Here is a 26,941-nt window from a genome sequence, read left to right on the forward strand (position 1 = left end):
CATCAGAGGAGGAGGCGTGCTGTTGTGGCTTGTTGGCCGCTGGCCCCTCCAGCATCAAGGCAACCTGAGAGCTCTGAGGCGGAAGAGGGAATGGAGCTGGCAGAGAGAGAGACTGAGATGGAGCCTGGACCATCTGTCAGCCCTCAGATGGAGAGTCAACAGCCCCCAGATCTAGAAGTGGCTGATGAGGAAGAGGAGGAACAGCTGGGTCCAGTGCCTGATGTGCAGAAGGCAGAGGAGAGGAGAGCAGTGGAAATCCATGGACCAATCCTTGAGAAGAAAGAGCTACTGCTGTTAGTGAAGCTCCATCCTAGCTCTGGGGATAAAAGGCAGGGGGCAGAGATGAACAGATGTGGCAGACAACTATTCATTTTCCATCCGGACTTGTTAGCCTGTGGTGAGAAAGAAACTTTTTGCTGAGTCGACTAGGCATTACTGTCAATCTGTGCTCCCTTCAAATCCCAAGAAAGAAATACTCAGACTCCATGGGTAGAGCAAAGTTATCCTTTTACTGGAAAATAAAGTGAAAGCTACAGATTTAATTCTGAATCTGAGAAATTGGCGGGCAGATCACATATACAAAGGAATGGAAATGCTCCCACCCCCAAAGTCCAAATGGCTCTTCCAATTAAAAAGTTCTGAATATGATCATGTGGCCATCTCCAGGTGGTGATGAGGCTTCTGTCAGTTGACCTTGACATATTTTGATAAAAGTTCGCAGTTGCGCAAAAGGGGACAGAAGCTAGCCAAGAAATGGAAAGTTAAAGAAAGAATCCCCCTCCCTTGCTAACCCAGCAAAGGAATGCAAAACACCTCCAGCCTTCTTCCCCTCCAAATTCCCCCTCCCTCCATTGCTAATGACAGCCGAAAGAAATAGATTGGCATAGCAGCAGAGAAGCAATAGTTAGAATGCAGAATATACATATTATGGAAGATATCTTGAGGTTCCCCCTAGAAGAAGGACATTAGTCCCTGTAAGAAAAAATAGCATAAACATATGTTAACATTTGCATACATCTCTATGGTTTATCAGGGTATTTGGCATAAAAGTTCTTGAGCAGTTCAGGAGCCCTAATGTCTTTCTCATGAACCCATTCAGCATAGGACGGAGGAAAATGTTTCCAAGCTACAAGATATTGGATACGACCCCTCCATTTCCTAGAGTCTAGAATTTCTTTAATCTCGAAATGTTGTTCACCCTCAATCAACAATGGTACGGAGGGATCAGTCTGGGTCGGTCTCAAGGTACAGGTATGTTCGGGTTTCAACAAACTGACGTGGAAAACCGGATGAATACGACGAAGAGTCTTTGGTAAAGTCAACTGAACAGTCACAGGATTTACAATCTGCTCAATGGGGAAAGGCCCCACATACTTAGGACCCAACTTCTTCGATTTCTGGGTAGTCTGCAAATATTTAGTCGAGAGAAATACTTTGTCGCCCACTTGATACGACATCTGCGGGGCTCGCTTTCTGAAGCAAATTTCTTATGAGACAGGTGCGCCTCGTCCAAAGCTTTACGAGCGACCGGCCAATTAAGTTGAAGTTGAGATATCCAGTCGCCCAACGATTGGACATTGGGTTTTTCACGAGGAAGTTCAGGTATGGGCGCAAAATCTTGCCCCGTTGCCACTTTGAAAGGAGTAAACCCCGTACTGCTGTGAACAGAGTTATTATATGCCACCTCCGCAAAAGGCAGTAGATCCACCCAGTTGTCTTGCTGATAGTTTATGTAACATCTGAGGTATTGCTCTAGCACCCCGTTAGTTCTCTCGCAAGCCCCATTAGTTTGGGGATGGTGGGCAGAGCTTAAGCTCTGGGTGGAGCCTGTTAACTTCAAAAATTCCCTCCAAAAGTTCGAGGTAAATTGGACCCCTCGATCAGAAACTACACGCTCAGGAACACCATGCAACCTGTAGACATGTATAATGAACATTTTGGCCAACGACTTCGCTGAAGGGATCTTGGAGCAAGGGATGAAATGGGCTTGTTTGGAGAACAAATCAGTCACCACCCAGATGACTGTGTGCCCAGCGCTCTTGGGTAGGTCTACTATAAAGTCCATGGAAATTTCCCTCCAAGGAGCAATTGGCCTAGCCACATTTTGCAACAGACCTGGTGGTTTACCAGGAGGTCTTTTTGCTGAAGAGCAAACTGGACAGCTCGCCACATAAGTCTCAATGTCCTTTTTCAACAAAGGCCACCAGAACTACCATTTCACCAAATGTAGGGTCTTCACAAACCCAAAATGACCAGCCACTTTGGAGTCATGAGTTTGTTGTAACACTTGGCTTCTCAGGGTTTGAGGTACATACAATTTCGCACCTATCCAGGCTAGACCATCTCGAACTGTGCAGTTATTCACATTTGCCAGGAACTACTCATCCGTTTTCAAAGCCTCCTTAAATCGTTTCATCAGGTCAGTGGACAGATCCCTCTCCTGGTTCCTCTTTTGCGCTCTAGTAACTACAGGGGCAGCCAGTTGTGTAGTGGACACGATTGGCCTTATCACTTCTTTACGGATACTGTTGTATTGAGGCATTCTAGACAAAGCATCTGCCATAAAAATTTTCCCCCTGGGATATACTTCAAGGAGAAATTGAATCGCTTGAAAAACTGAGCCCACCTAACTTGCTTAGGGGATAGCTTCCGAGGAGTTTTTAAAGCTTCCAGATTTTTATGGTCAGTCCATACCTCAAATGGGTGCTTCACTCCTTCCAGAAAATGCCTTCAAGCTAGTAAGGCCCAACGAACTGCAAAAGCTTCCTTCTCCCAAATGGCCCATCTCCTTTCAGTGTCAGTCAATTTACGGGAGGTGTAAGCACGGTTGTAATGTCCCCTTCTCATTTAATTGAAGTAAGACCGCCCCCACCGCCACATCGCCGCATCAGCTTGGATCACGAAGGGCGTCCATGTCTGGGTGTTTCAGTACTGGTTCTGCAGCAAAAAGTCTTTTAAGCTTTTCAAATGCAGCTTGGAACTCCATGGTCCAATTCAACGGTTGGCTGGGCTTTGGTTTCAATTCCCCTTTGTCTTCAGGAGGTTGGTGATGGGCATGGCTATTTTAGCAAAAGACGGGATGAATTGCCGATAAAAGTTAGCAAATCCAAGGAAACTTTGAAGCTGTTTTGGTTCTCGGTGGGGCCCAGTCCAATACGGCTCGCACTTTCTCTGGGTCCATCTCAATGCCCTCGGGTGAGATATGATATCCCAAGTAGTCGATTTTTTCTTGATGGAACTCACATTTGGATAGTTTGGCGATAATTTGGCGGCCCTCAGTTTGTGCAGCACGGAGCGTACCAGTTTCACATGTTCGTCTCTAGTCTCCGTGTAGATAAGGATATCATCAAGGTAGACCAGAACCCCTTGTATAAATGTTCGTGGAGCACTTGATTGATCATTTGCATGAAAACAGCAGGTGCCCCTGTAGGCCGAAAGGGAGAACATTGAACTGGAAACAACCCATCGGGCAGTTGAACGCAGTCTTCCATTCATCTCCTCTAATTCGGATTCGGTAGTACGCCTCCTCAAGTCCAACTTTGTGAAAATCTTCCCCTTTGCCAGGTGGGCTAACATGTCCTTCATCAGAGGGAGGGGGTACACGTTCTCCACGGACATTACGTTTAGGTTTCTATAGTCCACCACCAAGCGTTTGGAGCCATCTTTCTTCTCGCGGAACATCACAGGGGCCTCCGTTGCTAATGACAGCCGAAAGAAATAGATTGGCATAGCAGCAGAGAAGCAATAGTTAGAATGCAGAATATACTTATTATGGAAGATATCTTGAGCTGACATTTACTAATAAAGGAGTTTGGGTTAACTTCAGAGGGTTTGTTATGTTTGGGGAGCTGGGTCAGAACACTTGCCCTCACCACCTCCAGTTGCTGCCCATGCCCACCCCACACACCCCAGCTGATGACAACTTTAATTGGACTTATTGGGGGGGGGGTAAGGCTTATATTAGGAGCATGCTAAAAATCAGGCTAGGGCTTATTTTCTGGTTAGGCCTTATTTTCAGGGAAACACTACATAGTGCATTCAGACAGTATTCAGACCCCTTTCACTTCTGTCAATTTTGTTATGCTCCAGCGTGATTCTACAGTTATTGAAATTCTTTTTTTAATCATTAATCTATACTCAATGCCCCATAATGACAAAGTGAAAACAGAATTTTAGAACTGTCTGTAAATTTATTAAAAAGAAAAAACACATCACATTGGCATTCAGACCCTTTGCAACAACACATGAAATTTATTTTGGTGCCTCACATTTCTCTTGATCATTGCTGACATGTTTCTGCACCTTGATTGGAGTCCACCTGTGGTAAATTAAATTGATTGGACATGATTTGGAAAGGCATACACCTCTATAGAAGGCCTAACAGCTGAGAATAAGTTTGGCACAACCAGAATTCAGCCAAATTGGTTGCCTGGTCAAACTGAGCAATCAGGGCTTAGTAAGAGAGGTGACCAAGAACCCAATGGTCACTCTGATTAAGCTCCAGAGAGTCTTTGTGGATAAGGGACAGAGTTCCAGAAGAACAGCCATCACTGCAACCTTCTACCACTCTGGACTTTGTGACAGAGTGGCTAGATGGAAGCCTCTCCTCAGTGCAAAACATGAAAGCCTGATTGGAGTTTGCAGAAAAATCCTGAAGGTCTCTCAGACTGTGAGGAACAAGAGTCTCTGGTCTAATGAAACAAGATTGAACTGTTGACCTCAATTCTAAATGTTATGTCTGGAGGAAACCAGGCATCACTCATCCCCTACCCAAGATCATCTCAACAGTGAAGCGCTGCTCTGTGGGTGTTTTTCAGGAGTAGGGACTGGGAGACTGGTCAGGGTTGAGGGAAAGTTGAATGGAGCAAAGTACAGGGATATCCTCAATGAAAACCTGTTCCACAGTGCTCAATACCTCAGATTGGGCCAAAGATTCACTTTCCAACATGACAATGAACCTAAGTAAACAACCAAGGAATGGCTTTGTGAATGTCCTAAACCAGGGGTGTCAAACTCAAGGCCCAGGGGCTGGATCTGGCCTGTGGGGTGCTTAGATCTGGCCTGGGAGCTGCACTGGAAACAGCAAAGGACTGGCCCGCAGTGCATCTGCCCATGAAAATGGAGCTCGGGAGGGCCATATGCGGCCTTCACCAGTTCCATTTTCGTTGGCAGAAGGTTGCAGGAGGCCATTGCAGCAAAAAATGGAGCTAAGGAGCCCGTTTTTGCTGGCAGAGTGCTCGGGCCACCACTGGCATCCCTGACACGAGTGATGTTGAGCTGGCCACACCCACCCTGGCCCCACAAGGTCAGACACAACCCTTATGAGAGGCCCTCAATGAAATCGAGTTCCACACCCCTGTCCTAGACAGAGCCCTTACTTTTAAACCCTATTAAACGTCTCTGGAGGGACCTGAAAATGGCTTTCCACCAGTAGTCACTGTCCAACCTGACTGAACTTGAGAAGATTGAGAGGATTCCAAAGAAGAATGGCAGAAAATCCCCTAATCCAGGTGTGCAAAACTTGTCACGTAATACCAAAAAAGACTTGAAGCTATAATTGCTGCCAAAGATGCTTCAACTGAGTACTGAGTGAAGGGTCTGGATACTTACGCCAATGAGATATTTCAGTTTTTTTTCTTTTTAATAAATTTACAAACAATTTTAAAATTCTGTTTTCACTTTGTCATTATGGGATACTGGGTATAGATTAATGAGAAAAAATGAATTTCAACATTATAGAATCAGGCTGCAGCATAACAAAATTGACAAAAGTGAATGGGGTCTGAATACTCTGAATGCAATGTATATCTTACGCTTCAAACATAAATAGTTCAAGATACGAGCTTGCTGTCATTTGATTTTCAGTAAATATAGGGACCATGTTGTTTCAAGATTTTTAGGGCAAAGATTTATGAAACCATTGTTCTTCGTATGTATCATAAAAATAATTCTGTGCTATATTTTGTATATATTGTTTCACTTTCTTATTCAATGTTCAAATCTGTCTTAATATTTCAAATTCTATTTCAGATGTATATAGCACTAATTTCTCTGCATGCTCTAATCATGGTTGGATTTCACTTCCTATATTGTTTGGAAGAAGACTGGACAAGTGAGTATTGGCAGTGTAATATTTTGAAAGTAAACTTCCCAATTGTATAACCCACACAAAAGAGATTTGAATGGGTGATTACATATTTCCCAATATTATGTTTCTCCTTAATTTTATAAGATCATCTTAGCTTTCTTTTCCCCTCCTCCCCATGAGGAAAAAAAAACATCTCTCCTAAAGAAAATCAACTATAAGATTACTTGAGTTAGGCTGATCAGAAATACCTGTGGTCTTTCTATCTTCATCATGAACATGGTGAGAACTCAGGAAATGGTCTCAATTAATAATTCTCCCTGAAATTTCCCTTAGAAAAAGTAGGCACATAATGCTTTCAATGCCCCTATTGCATATTTACTTTGTATGCCCATGGAGAACACTATTGACCCCTGTTGTAAGATAAGAAGGCTGTGAGGCAGGATGGAAATTATGTGCAAATAGAAATGAAGTGCAGTATTGGAACAAAACCTGTAGAGAAACCATGCTTTTTCTCGCCAGAGGTAAAGGTAAAGGTGTAGCCCAGCACATCCTCAAAAGCAGTATAGGGACTTGGGGTTTACTGGCAGCCTATGATTCTGTCCACCATTTTTCTAAACAATAGCCCTTGAAGAATTATATAACTATTGTGAAATAGGATATATTTATGTATTGTGTAGTAGCTGAAAATGGTCAGTGGAAGTAAAATTAATAAATAAAAATTGATAACGACAATATTCACCTTTAAATCAGGACATGAGAATTCTGCATATAAAACTTGAGAAAAATCTTTTTGAGCCAAAGGTGAATTCATGTTTCATAATTAAAATTGTAAGAAACAATACTATGAGAAAAGTATCCTGGAATCTCTTGTTTGCATAATTGTTATGAATGCAAATCACAACAGACAGAAAAATCTCGAAAAAGAAATTAAGGAAGATTTTTATTTGGTTTTTAATTCTATTCCTTGTTCTTAACTGCCTCATTTTATTTCCTGTATCTTTGCCATTTCATTCTGAAACTTAATCTCATGTCAATATGAAATAAGATGTGATTAAGAGCTTCATTTTTTATTTGATGACATTAAACTATATGGGAAAGAAGAACACCTAATAATGATTTTTATAAGAAAAAAATGCATAAAAAATCCAGAACAGATTGGATTTAGATTAGGAAGTTGAAGAAGGAATGTGCCTGCAGTTACAGCATAATTTACAATTACAAGATATCCTCAATTTATGTTGCAAAGTGAAACAATTGTTAAATGATTTTTGCTCCATTTTATGACCTTTCTTGCCACAATTGTGATTCACTGCAATTGTTAAGCTAGTACTATGGTTGTTAAGTGAATCAGATTTTCCCATTGACTTTGTTTATCAGATGGTTGCAAATGGTGATCGCATGACCAAGGGACAATGCAACAATGAGAAATAGGAACCAGTTGCCAAGCTTCCAAATTCTGATCATGTGATCATGGGGACGTTGCAATGGTTGTATGAAAAACAGTCATAACTCACTTTTTTCAATGCTTTTGTAACGTTAAATGGTCACTAAGTGAACTGTTGTATGTTAAGGAGTACTTGTATTTATTCTTGCTACATTTTAAAGTTTGTATGTATGACCGCTGGCTTTCAGAACTCTATAACTCTAATTTCCAGATGTTGGAATTTGGTAGTCTATAAATAATACTGAATAATTAAATCTCATTTATAATTGAATAAATTTGGAAACTACCACTAATTAAGTAGTGTACAGAAAGCAGCATTATCATTGGTTCAATTACTAGAATATGAAATGCTCTTTAATATTACATTTTCAGAGTGCAGTTCTTTTTCTCCACCAACTACTGTGATTCTTCTGATCCTCTTGTGTTTTGAGGCTCTCCTTTTCCTCATTTTCACATCTGTAATGTTTGGAACGCAGGTGCATTCCATCTGCACTGATGAAACAGTGAGTACTTCCTGTCTCTTGATTATTTTGTTCCTTTTTTAAAAGAATAACTTGGTGTGATTTCATTGTCTTTGTCCAAAAAAGAATATGAGGGTGCCAAACTACAATAGAAAATATATTTTATAAATAGCAGTTGGACTTCCTGAAATAAAAATATTAGCAAAGTTTTTCCTAATTTGATGTTCTCCAGACATTTAATTAATTTAGGTGGGAACCTTGTTTGGAAAGTTTGGTATAGGACAAATGTGGATATAAAATGTGGGTATTCATTGCTGATAACTTCTACAATTTTATTTTTTGCTGTTACTGTTGTTCTATTGAACAGTAATACACACATTAATGACTTACAGAGATAATTTGGGCAGTATATGTTTGTACATATCTAGAGGACCTGCAATCCACCATTTCTGAATTAACCAGTTAAATGTTTAGCAGTTGAAGCAGTTGTACATTTCAACATTAATCGGTGCCACTTCTCTTTCAAAGGAAAATTGTTACCTACTATTAGTATCTGGTATTTTTCATAGCATCTGAAAGAAATCTGATTGCCTAGCTTAGAATGTAAGTAGATCAGGCATCTTTTAGCATCTGTTTTATCAATTTTGATTAGCAATGGATGTTGTTGTTTACTTATCTTTATGGGCCCCTAAGGGCTGTTATTTTTTGCAATGTGATCAAGTTGCCTGGGGTAACATATAGGAATAAAAGAGATTTTTTAAATATATGACATCCAAACAAATTGAGCCAGTGTTGTCATCTGTTTATTTTGTTTCATGAACTGTAGGAGGTGTGGAAGAAACCTACTATCATGGAATTATGCATACAAATTTACAATAGTTTATGCCAATATTTTTATGCCATGTTCTGCAGAATCCTGAAATGATAGTCAAATAGTTAATCATTTTTGTTATTTTTCTTACAGAGGAAATAATTAAAATTTTGTACATTGAAATGAGATACATAGGTGTCATGTTTCACCAAAATAAGGATGTTGAGATTGCTATCATATAAGTGAGGAACCTCGTGGAACATATTGGCACTTATTTCTGTTGAAGCCTCCTTAGAATTTTTCTATAATCTACTCTAGACTCATTTTCAAGTAACTTATATTGAAAAATGCAGAATTATACTCTATTGGAGAAAGAGAATGAAAGATTTTAGATAATTGCTGAAAGTGAGAAATAAATCTGTAGCACTTTAAACAAGGAAGAGAAATCTCGGGGGGGGGGGGAGTCCTTATGCAGTATTCAGCATCTCAAATTTGTTATTTCATAAATGTTCTTTGCCTATATTGCTCCCAGTTGTAGAGATTTAATAAGGAAGACTTCAGTCCTAAGAGTTTCAGAATGAAATATTATGTTAAAATGGAATAGAAATTATTTTGCATCAGAATCAGAAAATATATAAAAGCAATAAGTTTCATAAATTCCAGTGTTATACCTAAGGAAGACAGTCCATCATCAACCTCACTTCTTAATGGGGTGAATATGGTAAAAGAAGAACAAAATAATTCAGTATATCTATGCAGCTGATACAGTTGCAACAGTTCCTTTAAACCAGTGGTCGCCAACCGGTGGGCCCCCGGACTACTGGTGGGCCTCGAGAAAATTTTGGTGGGCTGCAGAGAAATGTCACCCCAGAGCACACACCCCCAAAGCAATTAATCCAGGCTGCGCAGAAATACAAGGCTGCGCTGCCCACATGGCCCACGGGAATCCTCCCCGCCCACTCACTCCTTACCTGGAAAACCTGCTAAATTGCTATTTTTCTTTTTTTTTCTTTCCAACCATCAGCTGTTCTGCTGTGCCAGGAGATTTAGATTAGCTAGAAAACAGGAAAGGGTTGCATTTCTTGCTTTCTAGCTAGTCTTTAGATCTTCTGCTCTGCTTTTAAGCACAGCCAAACTTAGAACTGAAGGTTCTATTATTCAGTGCAGACTCACGACAAGCAATTTTATGTGACAGACTGAGCTAGCCGATGGCAGATAGATAGATCACTGAATGATTCTGTGAGCAACTCAATCTGCCTGCCTGCTTTGCCTGATTTTGTGTAAAAGTTGCTCTTTTTTAATAAAAAATTCAATATTTACATACATGGTGTGTTGTGAGTTAATTTTGTGAGTTTGCTTGCTAGCAAATTTTATGAGTTTACTTGCAAGCAAATTTTATGTGACCGACTGAGCTAGCTGATGGCAGATAGGTAAATCTCTGAATGAATCTGTGATTCTGTGAGCAACTCAATCTCCCTACCTGCTTTGCCTGATTTTGGGTAAAAGTTGCTCTTTTTTATAAAAAATTCAATATTTATATAAATATTTAAAATATTTACATACAAGCCATGCCCAGGCAGTCACATGACCGCCAGGCCACACCTACAAATTAGGCCACGCCCACAGAACTAGTTAGTGGGATTTAAAATTATGAATTTGGTGGTCCCTGAGGTCCAAAAGATTGGCGACCCTGGCTTTAAACCAACACTATAAATTCAGATGCTTATACATGCAGCCATCTTTAGGGAATAGTTTACAGCTCTACTGTTGTGACCTTTTTTTTTCCATTTTATCTATTTTGTGAACTTAAAATGCTTTCAATTCATTAGCTTTTGCATAGTAAAAAATATCCTTTCACTTTTTTGGTGGCTATTTTAATGTTTGTTTTTCCACTTTTATTTTATTTACTTACTTATCTATTTATTTTTGAGACGGGAATACTAGAATTTTGCACAAAATTTGAAATGTGATCATGCCATTGGGTTTTATATGAAGGCAGGTGGCAGCATCTAATCTACCTCAGTTTTCTGAAAACAATTTAAACTGCTAAGATTACTCCAAGAAACCCAGGGGTATGGACTAGCTTTCCCAGAAGGTGGCAGTGATAAACAGCTTCCACATTTTTGCCAAAATATTAATAGATGAAAAGTCATCATGAATTGAACTCAACTCAAAGACATCATCATCATTTACTATGATTCCAAAAGTTTACATTGAAGTGCACTGCAAAGTAGAATGGCTGGTAGTATTTGAGAATCTCCTCAGTGTATACATATAAATGAATTATTTTCTTCTGTTCCTATATAATTTTACATATGTGTTATTTGAAATGTCACTGTAGTATCTATTCATCCAATTTGGAAAAATAATTCATAAAATCATCTGCTTTGTATTTTTGATCAAGCAGGGTATTTGGCACATATTACAGCCTCAGCCACCTCACTGTATATCCTACTCAGATATGAAAAATCAAATGTGACTATTGTAGTTCTTTTAAGAAAGTAAATTCTATTGTTCATGTACCTTCACTTGAACACCGCTCTTTTCCCACTCTTCTTAACCATATTTTGAACCATGAAAGGACTAGCCATTTTTTCGGGGCTCAAAAAAAAATAAGACCCGGCCTTATTATATGAGAAACACGGTATATGTGGCATGATATAGAAGCATTAGTAACCCTGAGAAGTATGCTCTACAATTGCATGAAATGAAATTAGAGGTCTTTGTTCCTGGTTTATAGCTAACTGTACTTTTCTATATTGTATCAAACTATGCTTCATTATTCTGCAGCCCAAGCAGAACACATCAAACTTAGCCCAAAATGTCCAGTGGACTATTGCTACAATTCTGAGTTTCTTTTAAAGTATAGAAGCCCAGTATATTTCTGCAGCCTTCTTTTAAGCCAGGGGTGTCAAATTCAATTTCATTGAGAGCCTCATTAGGATTGTGTTTTACCTCAGGGGACTGGGGTGGGTGTGGCCGGGATGGGCATGGACAGCTCAACATCATTCGTGTTGGGGGCACCTGTGGTGGCCAAGTGCTAAGGCAGGACTTCCCGCAGACCCTCCCTCCCTCTCTCTCATTATAACCTTCCCTCCCTCCCTCCCTCCCTCTACATTCTCCTTTCTTCTTCCTTCCCCTCTTTTCTTCTTTCCTTTTTCTTTGTCTTTCCTTTTTTCCTTTCATGTTCCTTCTTAAATGCTCAAATGCAAAAGGGGAAACATTTCTCTTTTTAGTTTGTTTTGCTAGCCCTCTGGCAGTGAAAACGGAGCCCAGCTCACGACCCTCTCAAGTTCCATTTTCACTGGCAGAGGCACCGTGGGCCAGTCCTTCAATGTTTCCAGGGCGCACTTAACCACCTTTTCAGGAGTGAGTGCGCGGGAGGGGGGGTGTCTGGCAGCAGGGGCTCGGAAACTAGCCCTCCAAGAAGCAGGCATGACAGTGGAAGCACCGGTGACATCGGCAGCAGGCAGAGTCAGGGAGGAAGCACATATTGCGGACCACCAGACACATCTGGTCCATCCCATGTGCCTCTCCCCTGTGCCTCTGGCTCTGCCTATTACCACCACAGGCCAAGACAAAGGTGAGGAGGATGTGGGGCGGCTGCTTCCAGGCACCATCAGTCCACCTACTTCTCCGGTCTGTTTTTGCTTGCATTTGGAGAGCAGATTGCCACTGGTCATCTCCTTGGCCATTCAGCCCCCTGGGTTTTGCCTTTGGCCTGCATGTGCACCTGACTCAACTCAGCACCACTGTTGGCCGCTGCCACCAGTAAGGCCACTAGCAACTCATGCAGGTCCATTAGGCCGCTACTATCACTGCCTGGAGCACCAGGCCTGCCCAGCACAAAGGGGGTGAAATGGCCAGCTAGAAAGGCCGAGTAGAGGTAGTAGAGCATGCCCAGGCCCAGCAGGCAAAAGACACCACCACGAGTGGAGAAAGCTGGATCTCTGTTGGCGCCATGGCCGCCCAGGTTCAGTTGGTATCACATGCCTCCCTTCATCTCTGCTGGGTCTGGGCAGCCATGACACCGATGGAGATCCGGCTTTTCCCACTCGCAGTGGCCATCTTTTGCCTGCTGGGTCTTCTACCTCTGCTTGGCCTTTCTAGTGGCCGCTTTGCCTCCTTCAGGCTGAGTGTGTCTGCTGAGTGGCGTCAACCCACAGCGGGGCCAAGGTGCATCAGGTGCCTAAGAGGAACATGCACCTTGTGCAGGCCAAGGGCAAGACCTGCAAGTGGGTCGAGAAGATGACCAGCAGTGACCTGCTCTCCAGCCACAAGCCAAAATAGACAGTGGGACGGAGTAAGAGCACCCACCAGTCCAGATGAACAACTGGCCCAGTGGGGATAGCAAGCTCCAGAGCTGCAGCATGCACCAGCTAAGGGGCCGGCAGGCTGCGGCTGCATATAAAAACCATCTTCCCACACACAAACGGCAGTGAATATACAGTGACTGACAGTTTCCAGCTGTAAATGCTCCACCCCCTGCCTCACCTCATCCCGCGGGACAAGCCTCCCAACCCCCGGCCTACCCACTGGAGACCCCTGGATTCCTTCCCCAACCCCACCCAGTTCCCAAAGGTATCACCCACGTGAGTGACATCAAACTGGCCACAACCCCTCCCTGGACCATGCCCAGTTGGCCGCCCTCACCACACACCTCCCTCCAGCCTCTGGAAGATAGCTACAATGCTGATCTGGCCCTTAATGAAATTGAGTTTGATACCCCTGCTGTAGCAGAACAGTAGAATCAGTAGATAATGTGCTCATAGGCTATGCTCATAGGCTGTATGTACAGTATACCAAGATACTCAATGTTTGTTAATAGTTTCACCTCTTTCATTTTATTTGGGTGACACTAAACATTGTTCATTTACATTTTAATCTAGAGCTGAGATACATGTAAAAGAAGCTAGATTTGGTGTAGTAGTTGGGAAATATAACACTAACCCCCAACATTTACATTCCAGACATTTTAAAATTTGAGACATGTTTAAATATTATGATTTTGCATTTTATAAATATTTTACCTTTATATGCTTATTTTAGTTTATTTTTGTTCCACTTTTCTGTATCGTACTATATGATTATATAAATATATAAGCATTAAAGTAATTTGCAAATAAATAAATTATTTATTTATAAATAAATAGAACTGACAAATTTTGCAAGTTAGCACTGTGTCATGAAATAAGATCTCAAATCATAGTTTTAGTTTGGTTTGGATTTTATATTGGATAAATTAGCTGTTAATTTATTATTAGTACTTTTATGCTGCTTTGTGACCTGGCTTTAAAAGGCTTAATAGCAATTGCATATATGAAAACTGATCACATATATCAGATAGCTCCTTATATTCTTTCAGTCAGGGTGGAATGACAGGATGAATTAGGGACCTCCTCAGTAATGGTCCCCTATCTCTGCAGCACACTTTCCCCAGAGATGAGGCCAATTCCATTCTTATTAGTGTTCTATAAAGCTGTTATGATCCAGAGGGGAAAAATGGTAGCTGGCCTGTTCCCTTGAGAAAGGTATATCACATTGTGGGAAATTATTTAGATTTGATCTATATATTACTTTATTGTCTTTAACTATATTGGAGGATTTGTAAGCTGTTCAGAATAAGTTTGATTAGAGCAGCATGTAAAGCCAAGTGATAAACAAGTAAACATGCTTGACATTTATTACTTGTCATAAGGCAAGCCAAGGTTCACTGTTATTTCTAAATGCAGTCATTATTGTTCTGACCTAGGCTTCCCCAACAGCACAAAGCCGGTCCTCATCCTGATAAACCCCTTTTATTTAATTTACAATGAATTTCCTCTCCAACAAAGTCCTGGTCTTTCAAGATAGTTCCCAATTACAGACTCTTATCAAGCTTGGAGAGTGGCCAGACCGATAACTTTCAGACGCTGCAATACTTGGCAAGCGTGCCGGAATGAACTAATTGTCTCCTGCAAAGCTCCATTCCCCTTTAGCTCCTCTTTTATACTCTAGAGGAGGGGGCATTCCACCATCCACCTGTGGCTTTACTCCAGAGTCGGCCCATGTTCCTCCCCAATCTCCTCACTGTCAGAATCTGCTGCCAGCTCCATTAGCCACTGTCGGGCCACAACAATTATTTACTTTATTACTCCATTACATAATAAACATATTTCTCCAAAAATAAGACCCAGTCTTTTTTGGGGGGGGCACCAAAAAAGGCACCAGGTTTTATTTTCAGGGAGTGTCTTCCACTGACTCACCTGGCGGTGGCGGCATCAACAACCCAGCTGAGCAGGAGCCCACTGCCAGCCCACTTCTGCGGCCACTTGCTGCTGCTTGCACGTATTACCCCAGCCTCTGTTTCACTGTTAGAAGCCTTCAGGAAAGGCCTCTGCAGCCGATAATAGAGCTTTGGATTGATCTGGAGCTCTGGTATTGGATGCAGAGGCCTTCCCTGAGGGGCCTCTGATAGTAAAACAGAGGCCAGGGACAATGCGCGCATCAATCCGGATTGCGTTTCGTAGCTGCAGAGACCTTTCTGGAAGGCCTCTGATAGCGAAACGAGCCTAGGGAGTACCATGCGCATCAATCCGGAGACTGTTTCTCGGCTGCAGAGACCTTTCCTGAAGGTCTCTGACAGTGAAACAGAGGCCAGGGGCAACGCAAATGGCCACAGAAGAAGTGGGCTGGCAAGAGGTGTGTGAGGCCTGGTAAGTAAGGCAGTTCTACTCCTCCATCTCCACCCTAGTTTAATTTTTACCTGGGTTCCTCACCCCACCCTGTGGAGCCCAGAGTGGGTGAGATCTTAACTAGGGCTTATTTTGGGGGGTACAGCTTATATTGGGTACACATGTAAAACTCAAGCTAGGGTTTACTTTCAGGATAGATCATATTTTTGGGCAAACACGGTACTTAACTTCAAATTTTACTTCCCAATCATAAATAAGAGTTATCTTAGCAAAACACGCTGAACATAAGTCAACATGGTTTTTGCGCAGTTTGCTTAATAATTAAATATTATGATTCTGTTAATTTGATGGTTTTATGATTTTCTGATTTCCCTATGTGTCCTTTTAATAATTAGATTGATGGATGGCATATTTCATACAACTTATAATATTTTTACAGGGCTTAAATTGTATTTATATCTCTTTTTGCAATATTAATATTGTGTACAAAAATATTTTCTTTGTGAAATTCTGACTCTGTGTCAAGCTGTCTCCTATCAGAATGCTATATTTTTGGATATATCCTGTATTTTTTCTCTATTTTAAATCTTGCATTCTGGGGAAGAGGCAATATTGTATCCCTTTACAGGTAGTCCTCAGCTTATGACCACAGTTGAATCCCAAATTTCTAAAGCTAAGCAAGACAGTTGTCATGTGAATTTTGCCCCATTTTGCAACCATTCTTCGCACAATTGTTAAGTGAATTACTGCAGTTAGTAACACAGTTGTTAAGTGAATCTGGCTTCCCCATTGACTTTGTTTGTCAAAAGGATACAAAGGGTGATCACATGACCCTGGGATACTGCAATCGACATAAATATGAACCTGTTGCCAAGCTCCTGAATTTTAATCACATGACCATGGGGATGCTGCAGTGGTGCAAAACAGTCGTAAGTCACTTTTTTCAGTGCCGTTGTAACTTAGAACGGTCACTAAATGAATTGTGGTAAGTCAAAGACTTATCTGTACTTTATTCTATACAGTACAGTACTGTTTCTATATCCCTTGTCACTGTGCTGTTGTGTCTAAATTTTGTTTTTCCAAAAGTTTCTCATTGACGTCAATGCATGTTCCAGTTTGAACATCATACTATAATCTAACATGACCAAATATCATGTAAGGGTAAGCAGTGTAGCTTTTAGCTGCTGACCATCTATGCATAGACATGTTTAATAACTATGTTAACAGCTCCATGAATGATTTGCTATACATGTTGTGTGAACTATAAATGTGGACTTGTTGTTTTTTTTAGAGAAAGGAACTACCATGTATTTTGTATTTCTTTCTCTGCCTTGTCAGTTTCACACAGTGATATGCTAAGCAAATTATGGACAGATCATATTTATCAACCATACCGATTTTGGGAGAAGTGAGTGAGAAGTAATCTGAATTGACATTTCCACTACTAAGGCAAATAATTTGATATACAGATCAATTTACTAAGGATAATGCCATAGCCAACTCTATCGCTCCTACATTTCTAAACATCACTTGAAAACTTGACCTGAAAGAAGGAGAATTGATTGGTTTCCCAAAATATCTAATATGTAACTTTTATAGCCTAACTGATTCTTAATGCTGATACAGGTGCTTATTACTGAAGTATCAAAAACTCATTTGACATGTATTCTTCTGAATTTTGCTAAGCTAATACTGTTCCTGTCTCCCCCTTTTCTATACTCCTATATTACCTTGCAATTCTTTTTTCTGTCTGGCAAATGATTGCAACTTTAACTACGTGCCGTCCAGATGTGGACGGCTGGGTTAGTAACTTGTTGGCTATATTGGTTAGCAGTCAAGCTAGATGAGGAATTTTGGGAAATAAAATTTCAGTGCATCTGAATGGCATCAGAATTGCAGAAAATAAACTTACAATTAAATGAAACTGGAAAGCAATGGCTAAGGCTTTTCTTAAATCTGGAAATGTATATATTTTCATTTTAACCATTTCGATAAAACACAATCGATTTGTTAAGTATTTGGGGAAGGAGAATATTAATATCAACTCCCAAAGTTGTCATGACAACTATGTTTTTTTTTATTTCTACATTATCAGTTTTCTATCCCCCACCACCACCAACCTTTGTTAATTTTTTGAAAAATGTGTTTAGAAAATCTTACTATTTTCCTGCTCCAGCCATTTGATAAAGGATAGATAAGAGGGAATATTTTCCCCGAAACCAAAAGTACAAAATATGTTCCTGCCTGAAAATGTCATATTTCTGTTTTCAGGGAATAGAACAGTTGAAAAAAGAAGAGAGAAGATGGGCTAAAAAAACAAAATGGATGAACATGAAAGCAGTATTCGGCCATCCGTTCTCTATAGTTTGGCTTAGCCCATTTGCTACTCCAGACCAAGGAAAAGCCGACCCATATCAGTATGTGGTCTAAGAATTTGTGACAACATTTTCATCCAAACAAAACTGCGGCACTCTGGCTATTACACATGAATGTTTCTAATGAAAAAACCTTTTGTTTAAAGAAAAACTGCCTGTAAAAGGGCAGATAACTGCAGAGAAAAGATGAGGGGGAAAAAAGCAGGTCTGTATTCTGCAAACTTTGGTAATTCTTCATATCTGGCTGAACCTTTTTTTCTTTTTAACTTAATAATTTGACTGGCCTATTTTTTTCCTGTCTGCTTGCTGACACAACTAATGTAAAGGAGAAATTCCTCTCTCTCTGCCCATCTATGTAGTATTTACACAACCACTGAACAAAACAGCCTATGCCAGGAATATGAATATTCATGAACTTTGTGGCAGAAAATACTTTTATGTTGTGGTATTTTGTATGTGCCTGAGTTAAAGCCTCACATAATGTCTGAAGTAATGGAAGATAAAATATGACTCAACTAGAATGCCAGTTGATAACTTTGCTTCGTTTTTAAGCTTTAAAATATGTTGCCAACACTATTGTATTTTGGAGAGCTACAGAATTCTTCTTGTGCTGTTTTTTACCATATCTTTCTGAAAAGCAGGAATTGTTGTCACTACTGGTTATATGAATGAAGGTTGTTGTATGTGTGACTTTGTAATGCCTTATAATTGAGAAATATGAGAAGTTGATTTAAAAATATAGAATAGCAAGATAAAGTTTGTATTAATTAAAGGGAATGGTTAATGAATATTGTTCATGGTTAGAAGAGGCTTAAAATCCAGGTAAAAGTCTAGTATTGTCGTCTAATTTTCTTTTTCACATTATCTCTTTTTTTATCTTTTTAAATATTTGTTCTGCTTTAATTCTATACCTGTATATTTTACAGTCATGTAAAGATCATGCATGCCTTTGTTCATGATTACATAGATGGCAAACTGTATACATAGTAAGAGCTTGGAAATGAAGACTAAGTAGAAGGCATTCTTGTTTAAAACAAAAATAAGTAGAACATATTACACCCAAACTGAGTGAGTCTGTAACACTTTGGAATATAGGCAGGGATTTCATTGCATTTTTAAAATTCTGATGGTCTGATTTTGAAAATAATGTGAATGCTGCATTTTTCCAGTACTGTCAATGCTTCCATATGGGAAACAAATGCAATAAACCTTTTCTGAACACTGCTTCTGTGCCTTTATTTAAAACAAGTTCTTTTAAATTCCATTGTCCTCTAGATTATAGATAGTTGATCAATTAGAGTTAAATTTATTTGAACCAAATAGCACTGTGGCTACACTTTTATATTCTATCATTGTGCATTCAACAAGCAAGCAAACATTTGTGTAACAAATCTAGTTTTCTATTTCCACAATTACATATTAAAATATTTAGTGCAGAAGAATGTATTTTGTGGGTCAGTAATTCTTGATCTGTGTTAAGAGATGTTTTGAAAAAAATACTTATAGCAATCATAAGAAAAAGAAATAGATATTTTACCTTTCAGTCTTGGAAAAGAGTCACTGAGTTCAGTGAAACATTTTAAACTATTATATTTAGATCATGATTTTTTTAAAAAAATGATACTATAATTATTAGCCTATTCGACAAAGAACCTCAGTGATTTATAAAACAAGATATTGCAAAGAGAATATGAAAATGTGTTTAGGTCCTACTCTACATACTAAAAGTAATTTACTAGATTTATTCCAGCAGACCAACTCTCCATGATGAGAGAGCATTTTGTGTTCCAGTTATTATCAGTTTCCTAACTGTAGAGTTTTATCTCCATGGACGCTTGGGTCATTTCCATTTTGATGAATTTTTGGCAGGATATTCTATATTTTCCCAAGTTTTAAATATCCTGCTAGATATTAAATAGATCTGAGGATGGGTGGTGCTGTTAACTGTATTATCTTATGGTGTATTTTTGGTGGATCATAAAAATTACTCTGCAATAAATTTGCCACAGAATACCATTTTGGATTTGGTATTATAAGCTAATATGTTTATCTCTGAAAAAATGTCAAATATGTTTGTCTAGCTATCGAATAAAATTATTTACATTCAAGTCAAATAAATGATTTTATACTGAATTTGGTTCTTTATTCTTTCAAAACTGAATAGTTTATATTAAATGACTCATTGATCATTGAGTTCCAAACAAATTGGACAAGCACTATGAATAGCATAGAAATACACAAATCAGAGTTAATATATAAGATAGGTAATTTCAGTTTTTTTTAGTATGATCCATACTAGTTTATTACTAGAACTTAATAAATATTTACCTAATGCTAATGGCTATCCAGTCCACACTGCAGATTTATGATATTTTATAAGCACTCGTTTTTGAAAGTACAACATTGGTGGGTTGCCTAGATACTAACATATTCTGGAATAAATCCCTAAAGTTTTTGTATTTCTAAAATAAAATTGTAGCATTTCCATGTTAAATATGGAAATCTCACCTACAAGAAATCAGCATTGGTTCATAAAATCCAAAACATGGGATCAAGGATATCCAGAGGGTAGATCAAAAACATCAAGTTGGGACTGATTGCACAGGTGCATCTGTTTTTTTCCCTAATAAATCTAAAAGAGGAATAGGAAGCTTACATCGAGAATGAAATCAGATGAACATTTTGTACTTGCAGTAGCTTACTGAATTCAATATAACTAACAATGATGACATACTGATTCTCCAATACTTATTTCCCTCTTTGAAATGTTTTATTGCCAATTGCAAACGAATCTATGTAGTCAGTGACAAACTTCTAAAATATGTTATTTTCCTATTGTCTCAGATTACCAATTCTATTTTCCCAAATTTTGAATCACCATACATTTTTTATAATTAAAACTGTCTTTTTAATCACTGTTTAAACATGGCAATTATGTGTCTCAATTTGCTTGCCTTCTGAAATCTTCTGGAAAAGCTTTTAATGGAATCAGAAGGCTATTGGAAGGGATTACTTAGAAATGCATTTATAAAAGAAAACCTCCTCTGGCTTAATGTGTTAACTTTAGGTCAATGTTTTTCATTTCAGTGGGTATTTTGAATGTAAAAATGTTACATTAATATATTGCTTTGGAAATAGTTTTTCCCATCTTGATCCCTCTAATTCTGTAATTTTAGCCTTAGAACACAAGAAACTACCTTAAAATTAAAACATACTCTATCTTAGATAATACATTTGAAAGATTAGATATAATTTCAAAGACTTGCACATCTATTAGTATGTGCAAAGAATTTTTGTTTATTGACGTTTTCTGAATGTTCAGAAGAGAACATAGGATTGGCTTTATATGCAAATTTAAACTATATATGAGATCTTGTCTCATAAACATTACCTCTCTTCAGCTTGCTAATTCTGAAATGATGTTTTGTTGACTACTTTTATGAAAACTTCTCCTTAGTTAAAAGTTACTGGAACTGTTACATTTAGTTGATTAAATACTTAAAATGAATTTCATATTTAATTTCTTTAAATATTTTTTTATCTCACTTGTAATTTTTCCCTCCTATTCATATTTTTAATGAAAACTTCATGCAGTTAAAATGTATTCTTTCTGTTGTCACATGTGAGCAAAGACTTCTTAAGCAAATTAATAATTATATAAGATCCATAGTTAATCTAAAAACATATCTTCAGAACTGCTGTTTTTTAATTTGCAATCTGTTACCCATTATTATTGCTAGGTTGTTTAAAAAATTGAGCTAACTGTATTCAAGGCATTTTCAGATGAGAACTCTACAGATCAAACCCAAGGGCCAGTTCTTCTGTCTTTTTTCCAATGGATTTTCTGTGTGAAGAAAAGGTGGTTGGCGGAATGGGAGGTTTAGAAGTTAAAGATGGTATAACTGAGCCCTTGTACAATTCCATTAAGAAAGCATAGCAATTGTACTATAAAAGTCTTGTGTTGAATCAACACAAGTGATTCTAAGAAAAAAAAAGCAAGGAATAAAGTGCACAAAATTATTAGTCTTTAGGTTCCGGAATGAGACTTATGTAACTAATCAGAAAAATTCTGAGATATAGCTACGAATTCTGGGTAGACATTCAGCAGATTTCAATTTGGTATCTGTTAATCCAAAATATGGTAAAGTATATAATTTTTTCACTAGTTGCAGATGAATATCTTCCAATATTTTTCTGATATGATACTCTTTAGTTTCTTATTAATGGCTGCAGAATGTTGTAGACTCATATTTTTTTTTTGAAGGTTTTCTCTATTTACATTCAGAAAATTCCTTAAATTATTTAGACTATTATCCATTAGCATGTTATAACAGTGTTCCATGTGCCTTTAATGAATAAATGTAAACTGTTTTGTCTTCTGCAGGGCATAGAACGGCTTAAAAAAGAGCAGCCAACTTGGGAAAAAGCCAGCGGCTGGGAAGGGATGAAACTGGCTTTCGGGGGCAATTTTTCACTGCGATGGTTCAGTCCCTTTTCAAACCTGAATTGCAAGAAGGCTCCACCAGCTGGGACTGCAACAGTTGCTCCATCGGAGATGGCTGTGCAAGAAGCCTTTGAACCACTTTATGATCCAATGATGGTTGTGGAAGTATTAAGTGATTAATATAAAGTATCTTTACAAATGTTTGTTCTTTCAATATTTGTGTACTTGACAGTTAGCTTTAAGGTAGCACTGATGTATGAAACCATGGAATTGTCTTCTAGCTAAGGACCTCTCTAAGCAAAAATAATACAACTAGTTTCCTACACATTTAACTGGTGATGGATTAAGTATACTTAAATAATTGTACTTCATTACAGAAAAATTAACCTATCATTGTGAGAGGACAGCTTCTAAAAATGTGCAATAAGAATGTTGTTTAGGAGAAAATTGCCAAAGTTGGTTTAACCAATTTAGATATGAGGAGTATGTTTTCTCAAGATTTAATGACTGGCCAAAATCTAAGTTCAGGAATATAATTCTGATCCATAAAATTCCTGTTGAAGTTCAATGTGATCATTTTAAGTGGTCTCTTCAGGAGATATTTATGTGCTCTAAATTACTGTTTGTAACAACAAATGATAATTCTATTGCAAGGAGAGCTACAACATTTATACATAATGACTGCTTTTCAGCTAACTCATATTGGTTACATCAGAAAAGCTTGAGATGGGGCAATTATAAGACCTAATTAGACAATTAGATACAAAAGCTAAATTGCATTATCAATCTTCCATTGTTTTGAAAGAGATCATTAGATAGTTTATTTACAAATGTCCAAATGGTCTCATTTTAGCAGCTGTGTGATTTGTTCATGCAATCCTTAAAACTCTTCATCTGAAATAGTATGAATTATAAATAGGGATTCTCCTCTACTGTACATAATTGGAAGCTCATGCATGTGTCCCTGAAGTGTGCACTTGTATATGATTGAGAAAGAGGACATAGAAATTTTCAGCAGTTAGTTGTCTTACTGCAGGGATTTGGTTGATGACAAGGCAAGTCCATGGGTGAATTTCTATACAACTTAAAAACAGGCCAATTAACTTCAGTGTTTATTGATACAATATATTATAAATAAAAGTGCCATGGACTTTTTTTTGTTGGAGATATTTCAAGACTGATTTCAGCTCTAGGAACAACAGTGCTGCAAAACGCTTGTGATTTGGCAATGAGGATTATCTCTGGGAAGGGAGACCAATGAATCACAATATAAGAGAAGATTCTATTACAGTTAGGAATATGAATGCAAATCCTTAAGGGGCTCAATATTTTATTTCAATATTTGGTGCTCTTTTATAATCTATATTCTTTTATAATCTATCACAGAAACCTGCCTTATGCTACTTCTCACTTGAGATAGCATTTAGTTGAGAGAAATGTGGTCATAGATTTTCTGTATTTGTACATTTGTACATTTCTATATGTCCCAAACTGTTTTTCCAACAGGACTATGTTAAGTTTTTTCTTGAAAACATTTTGCTTCCCATCCAATAAGCTTCTTCAGTTCTGACTGAATGATGGGGGATGAAAGGATTTATATTCTTTGTCGTTATCTGGTCATTTCTTTCCTTCTGCACCATTCAGTCAGAATTGAAGAAGCATCTTGAATGAGAAGCGAAACATTTTCAAGGAAAAATAATCAAGAAAGTCCAGTTTTCTAAAAGTTGCCTTTTAGAAAAGCATCTTTGGGGAAAATAATGATGATTGAGAATCTGGATGATTGAGAATCTCCACAGACATACATTTCTACATGTTAGTTATACTCTGTTTATTTTCAGGCTCTTTGTATCTCATAGAAAAAAAGGAAGGAAATGGCATTAAAAAGTGAGGAACGATACTTACTGAGGTTTTTCTGGAATAATTTTAAAGGACTTTTCTACATTAAATAAGTGCCTTATTTGGATCCAGTCTGTTTCATAATGCTTTTATGTTATCAGCTGTGATCAAATGTTTTGTACCATATTAAAATTTATCTGCTATTAACCAAATAATTTTGTTTGGTGACCTTCCTTAAATGAATGTTGGCATTATGTCGTCTGGCACTTTGCTGTGCAAAACGGAGCTTCGGGGGGGGGGGGCGGGGACACCCCTCCGGAGCTCCATTTTGGTGGGTGCAGGCCTTATCCCACACTTTGCAGCCTGAAATGGAGCTTTGGAGGGGCAGGCGCACCCCTCCAAAGCTCTGTTTTGGCATGCACAGACCTCATCTGGCATGAAATATATATGTATTTGCACAAGCAGAATCTTTAGGTTCTGATAATATAGAAGGAACAAGTGCTCTTTTGTTTTTCCTCTCACCCCTTAGCCATGACATTATGCAACCAGTTAGCCTTTTATGTTCAAAACAACTGTGTGTTTTAACAAGACATGCAGTTGTTCTGGATGCTAAGAAAGCCAAAAGGTGCTATAATTCAAATAATTTGACTATTAACAGTGGGCTGGGAATTAGCATGTGGGAAAATAAATATTTTGTATGTTCATGAACAGTTGTAGGGCTGCATACTGGCCAATCCTATACAATTAAAGAATGTAAGCATTTACAAATGTTTGTGTTCTATTTTTTGCTCTTTTGTATCTTATTTTCTGTATTCCAGATTAATGGTACTGTTAAAGGATTGTGTTTTTCATCTCATATTTGTCTGCTCATGTTTAGTGCTTGCAGTCCCTTTAAAGTGATTGTTCTGTAAGGATATTTTAGAACTCAATTACTATCTAAACTGTTTTCTCCCTTCACATAATTTTATGCAGTCAAAATCCTTGCAGTGACTGGAGGTCAAATGAGTTTAAAAATCCATCATATTTAAGCTTTCACTTCTTTCACATGGACTATCCACACATCTGGCTTCTGATTGGCTGTTGGAACAGAGAAACCCAGATGCTACATTATGTCATGCCGTATGTGTGTCTGTCTGTCTATCTATCCATCTATCTCTATCATCTATCATCTTATTTGGGTTTTACTTGACTTCCACTTCCCTCTTAGAGAAGCATATTTGGTTACATATGTCTGACAATTTCTGATAAGGAAACCAGGTGGTCTCTGTTACTGAAAGCATAATACGCAGCACAAATATCTGGGTTTTTTTTAATAATGCTTTATTGAATTTTTTCCATTTATACATAATACCAATAGTTATTAAACAGCGCTGTGACATTATATATACATTTATATATCCTATCTAAACCTACAATGCATAATACTTTCATACCCTCTTATTTATTATATATACATTATTTACATTTTCTATTTTTATATCTATTATCTATCCAAATAAACCATGTTTCCCATACTGTGTTGTATTCTGTGTCTGTTTTCCCTTTTAATTCCATAGTTAATTTATCCATTTCCACACACTCTAAAAAATTTTTGATTATTAAGCCTTCAGGTGGTATAGTTTTCCTTCCAGTACTGAGCATATGAAAATCTTGCTGCTGTTAATATATGTAATGTAAAATGTATTTTATCTTTCTATTATAGTTTTTTATTATTCCTAAGAGGAATAATTCTGGGACAAAATCAATTTTGTTTTTAGTTAACTCTTCTAACTACATTTGAATCATTTTCCAGTATTTTTTCGCTTTGGGGCATGTCCACCAAGAATGAAAGAAGGTACCTTGTTGTTGTCCGCACTTCCAACAATTTGGTTTTAAGTTTGGGTAAATCTTAGCCAGTCTTGAAGGTGCCAAATGCCAATGATAGAACATTTTATGTTGGTTTTCCTTATATGCCGCCTATTTTGTTATTTTATAATTCACATTCCAAATCTTTTCCCATTCTTCCAGATCAATAGTATGTCCAACGTTCCTACCCCATGCAAACATCGTTCCTTTCACAATTTCTTCCGCTCTTTCAAATTCTAATAAATGTTTATATAACTTTGATAATAATTTCTCGTCTGGGCCAATCAAGATTTTATCTAATTTTTGTATTTCATTATTCCAGATTCCTCACTGTCTTTTTTATATCTTGTTTGAATTTGCATATAGGTCCACCAATCTAGTTTTATTCCCTGCTCTTCCAATTTCTCTCTGCTCTTTTAAGTTCCCTTGGTCATCTAAAATTTCCCTATACCTAGTCGTTTTCTTAACCTCCATTATATTGGGGTGAATTACTGCATCCAAGGGAGATACCCAGTTTGGAATTTTCAAATAATATTTATTCTTTATTTGTTTCCATGATTGTATCAGCACATTTCTTATTTTATGTCTATAAATGTATAGATACGGTTTGTTTTCTTTGTCCCACAGGAAGGCATGCCATCCTCTTTGTATGTCATGCCCTTCTATGGTTAATATTCTTTTTTTCCTTAGATTGATCCAATCTCGTATCCATACATGTATTGCTGCCTTATGGTATAGTTCCCAATCTGGAAGCCCAAGGTCACTCTACTCTTACTATCCTGTAAATCTTTTAACTTTATTCGGGCTTTTTTGCCTGCTCAAACAAATTTTGTGATTATTCTATTAAGTTCTCTAAAAAAATTCTTATCTAATTTTGTTGGAGTTGTTTGAAATAAATATAAAATCTTTGGCAGGACATTCATTTTTATAGTTGCTATTCTTCCTAATAATGATAATTGTAAA

The 26,941-nt window shown here is 38.0% G+C and overlaps 1 protein-coding gene across 3 annotated transcripts in view; it reads left to right on the forward strand.

Moving 5' to 3' along the window:
• Positions 1–25,186, forward strand: part of ZDHHC3 (zDHHC palmitoyltransferase 3) — a 78,544-nt gene extending 53,358 nt beyond the window's left edge. For 2 of the 3 annotated variants that reach the window (XM_087947770.1, XM_026678472.2), the window contains exons 5-7: positions 6,031–6,112; positions 7,905–8,035; positions 22,238–25,186. In XM_087947770.1, coding sequence (XP_087803896.1) covers positions 6,031–6,112; positions 7,905–8,035; positions 22,238–22,477 — 453 coding nt within the window. In that variant the 3' untranslated portion in view covers positions 22,478–25,186. Of the gene's footprint in view, positions 1–6,030; positions 6,113–7,904; positions 8,036–17,749; positions 19,078–22,237 lie in introns of those variants that run through there. The other variant, XM_026678473.2, reaches the window with a different exon arrangement.
• The last annotated feature ends 1,755 nt before the right edge of the window (positions 25,187–26,941 follow it).

This window comes from Notechis scutatus, chromosome Z (assembly GCF_049901735.1).
Source record: "Notechis scutatus isolate UNSWTSFEM ecotype Mainland chromosome Z, rNotScu1.2, whole genome shotgun sequence".
Lineage (NCBI taxonomy): Eukaryota > Metazoa > Chordata > Lepidosauria > Squamata > Elapidae > Notechis > Notechis scutatus.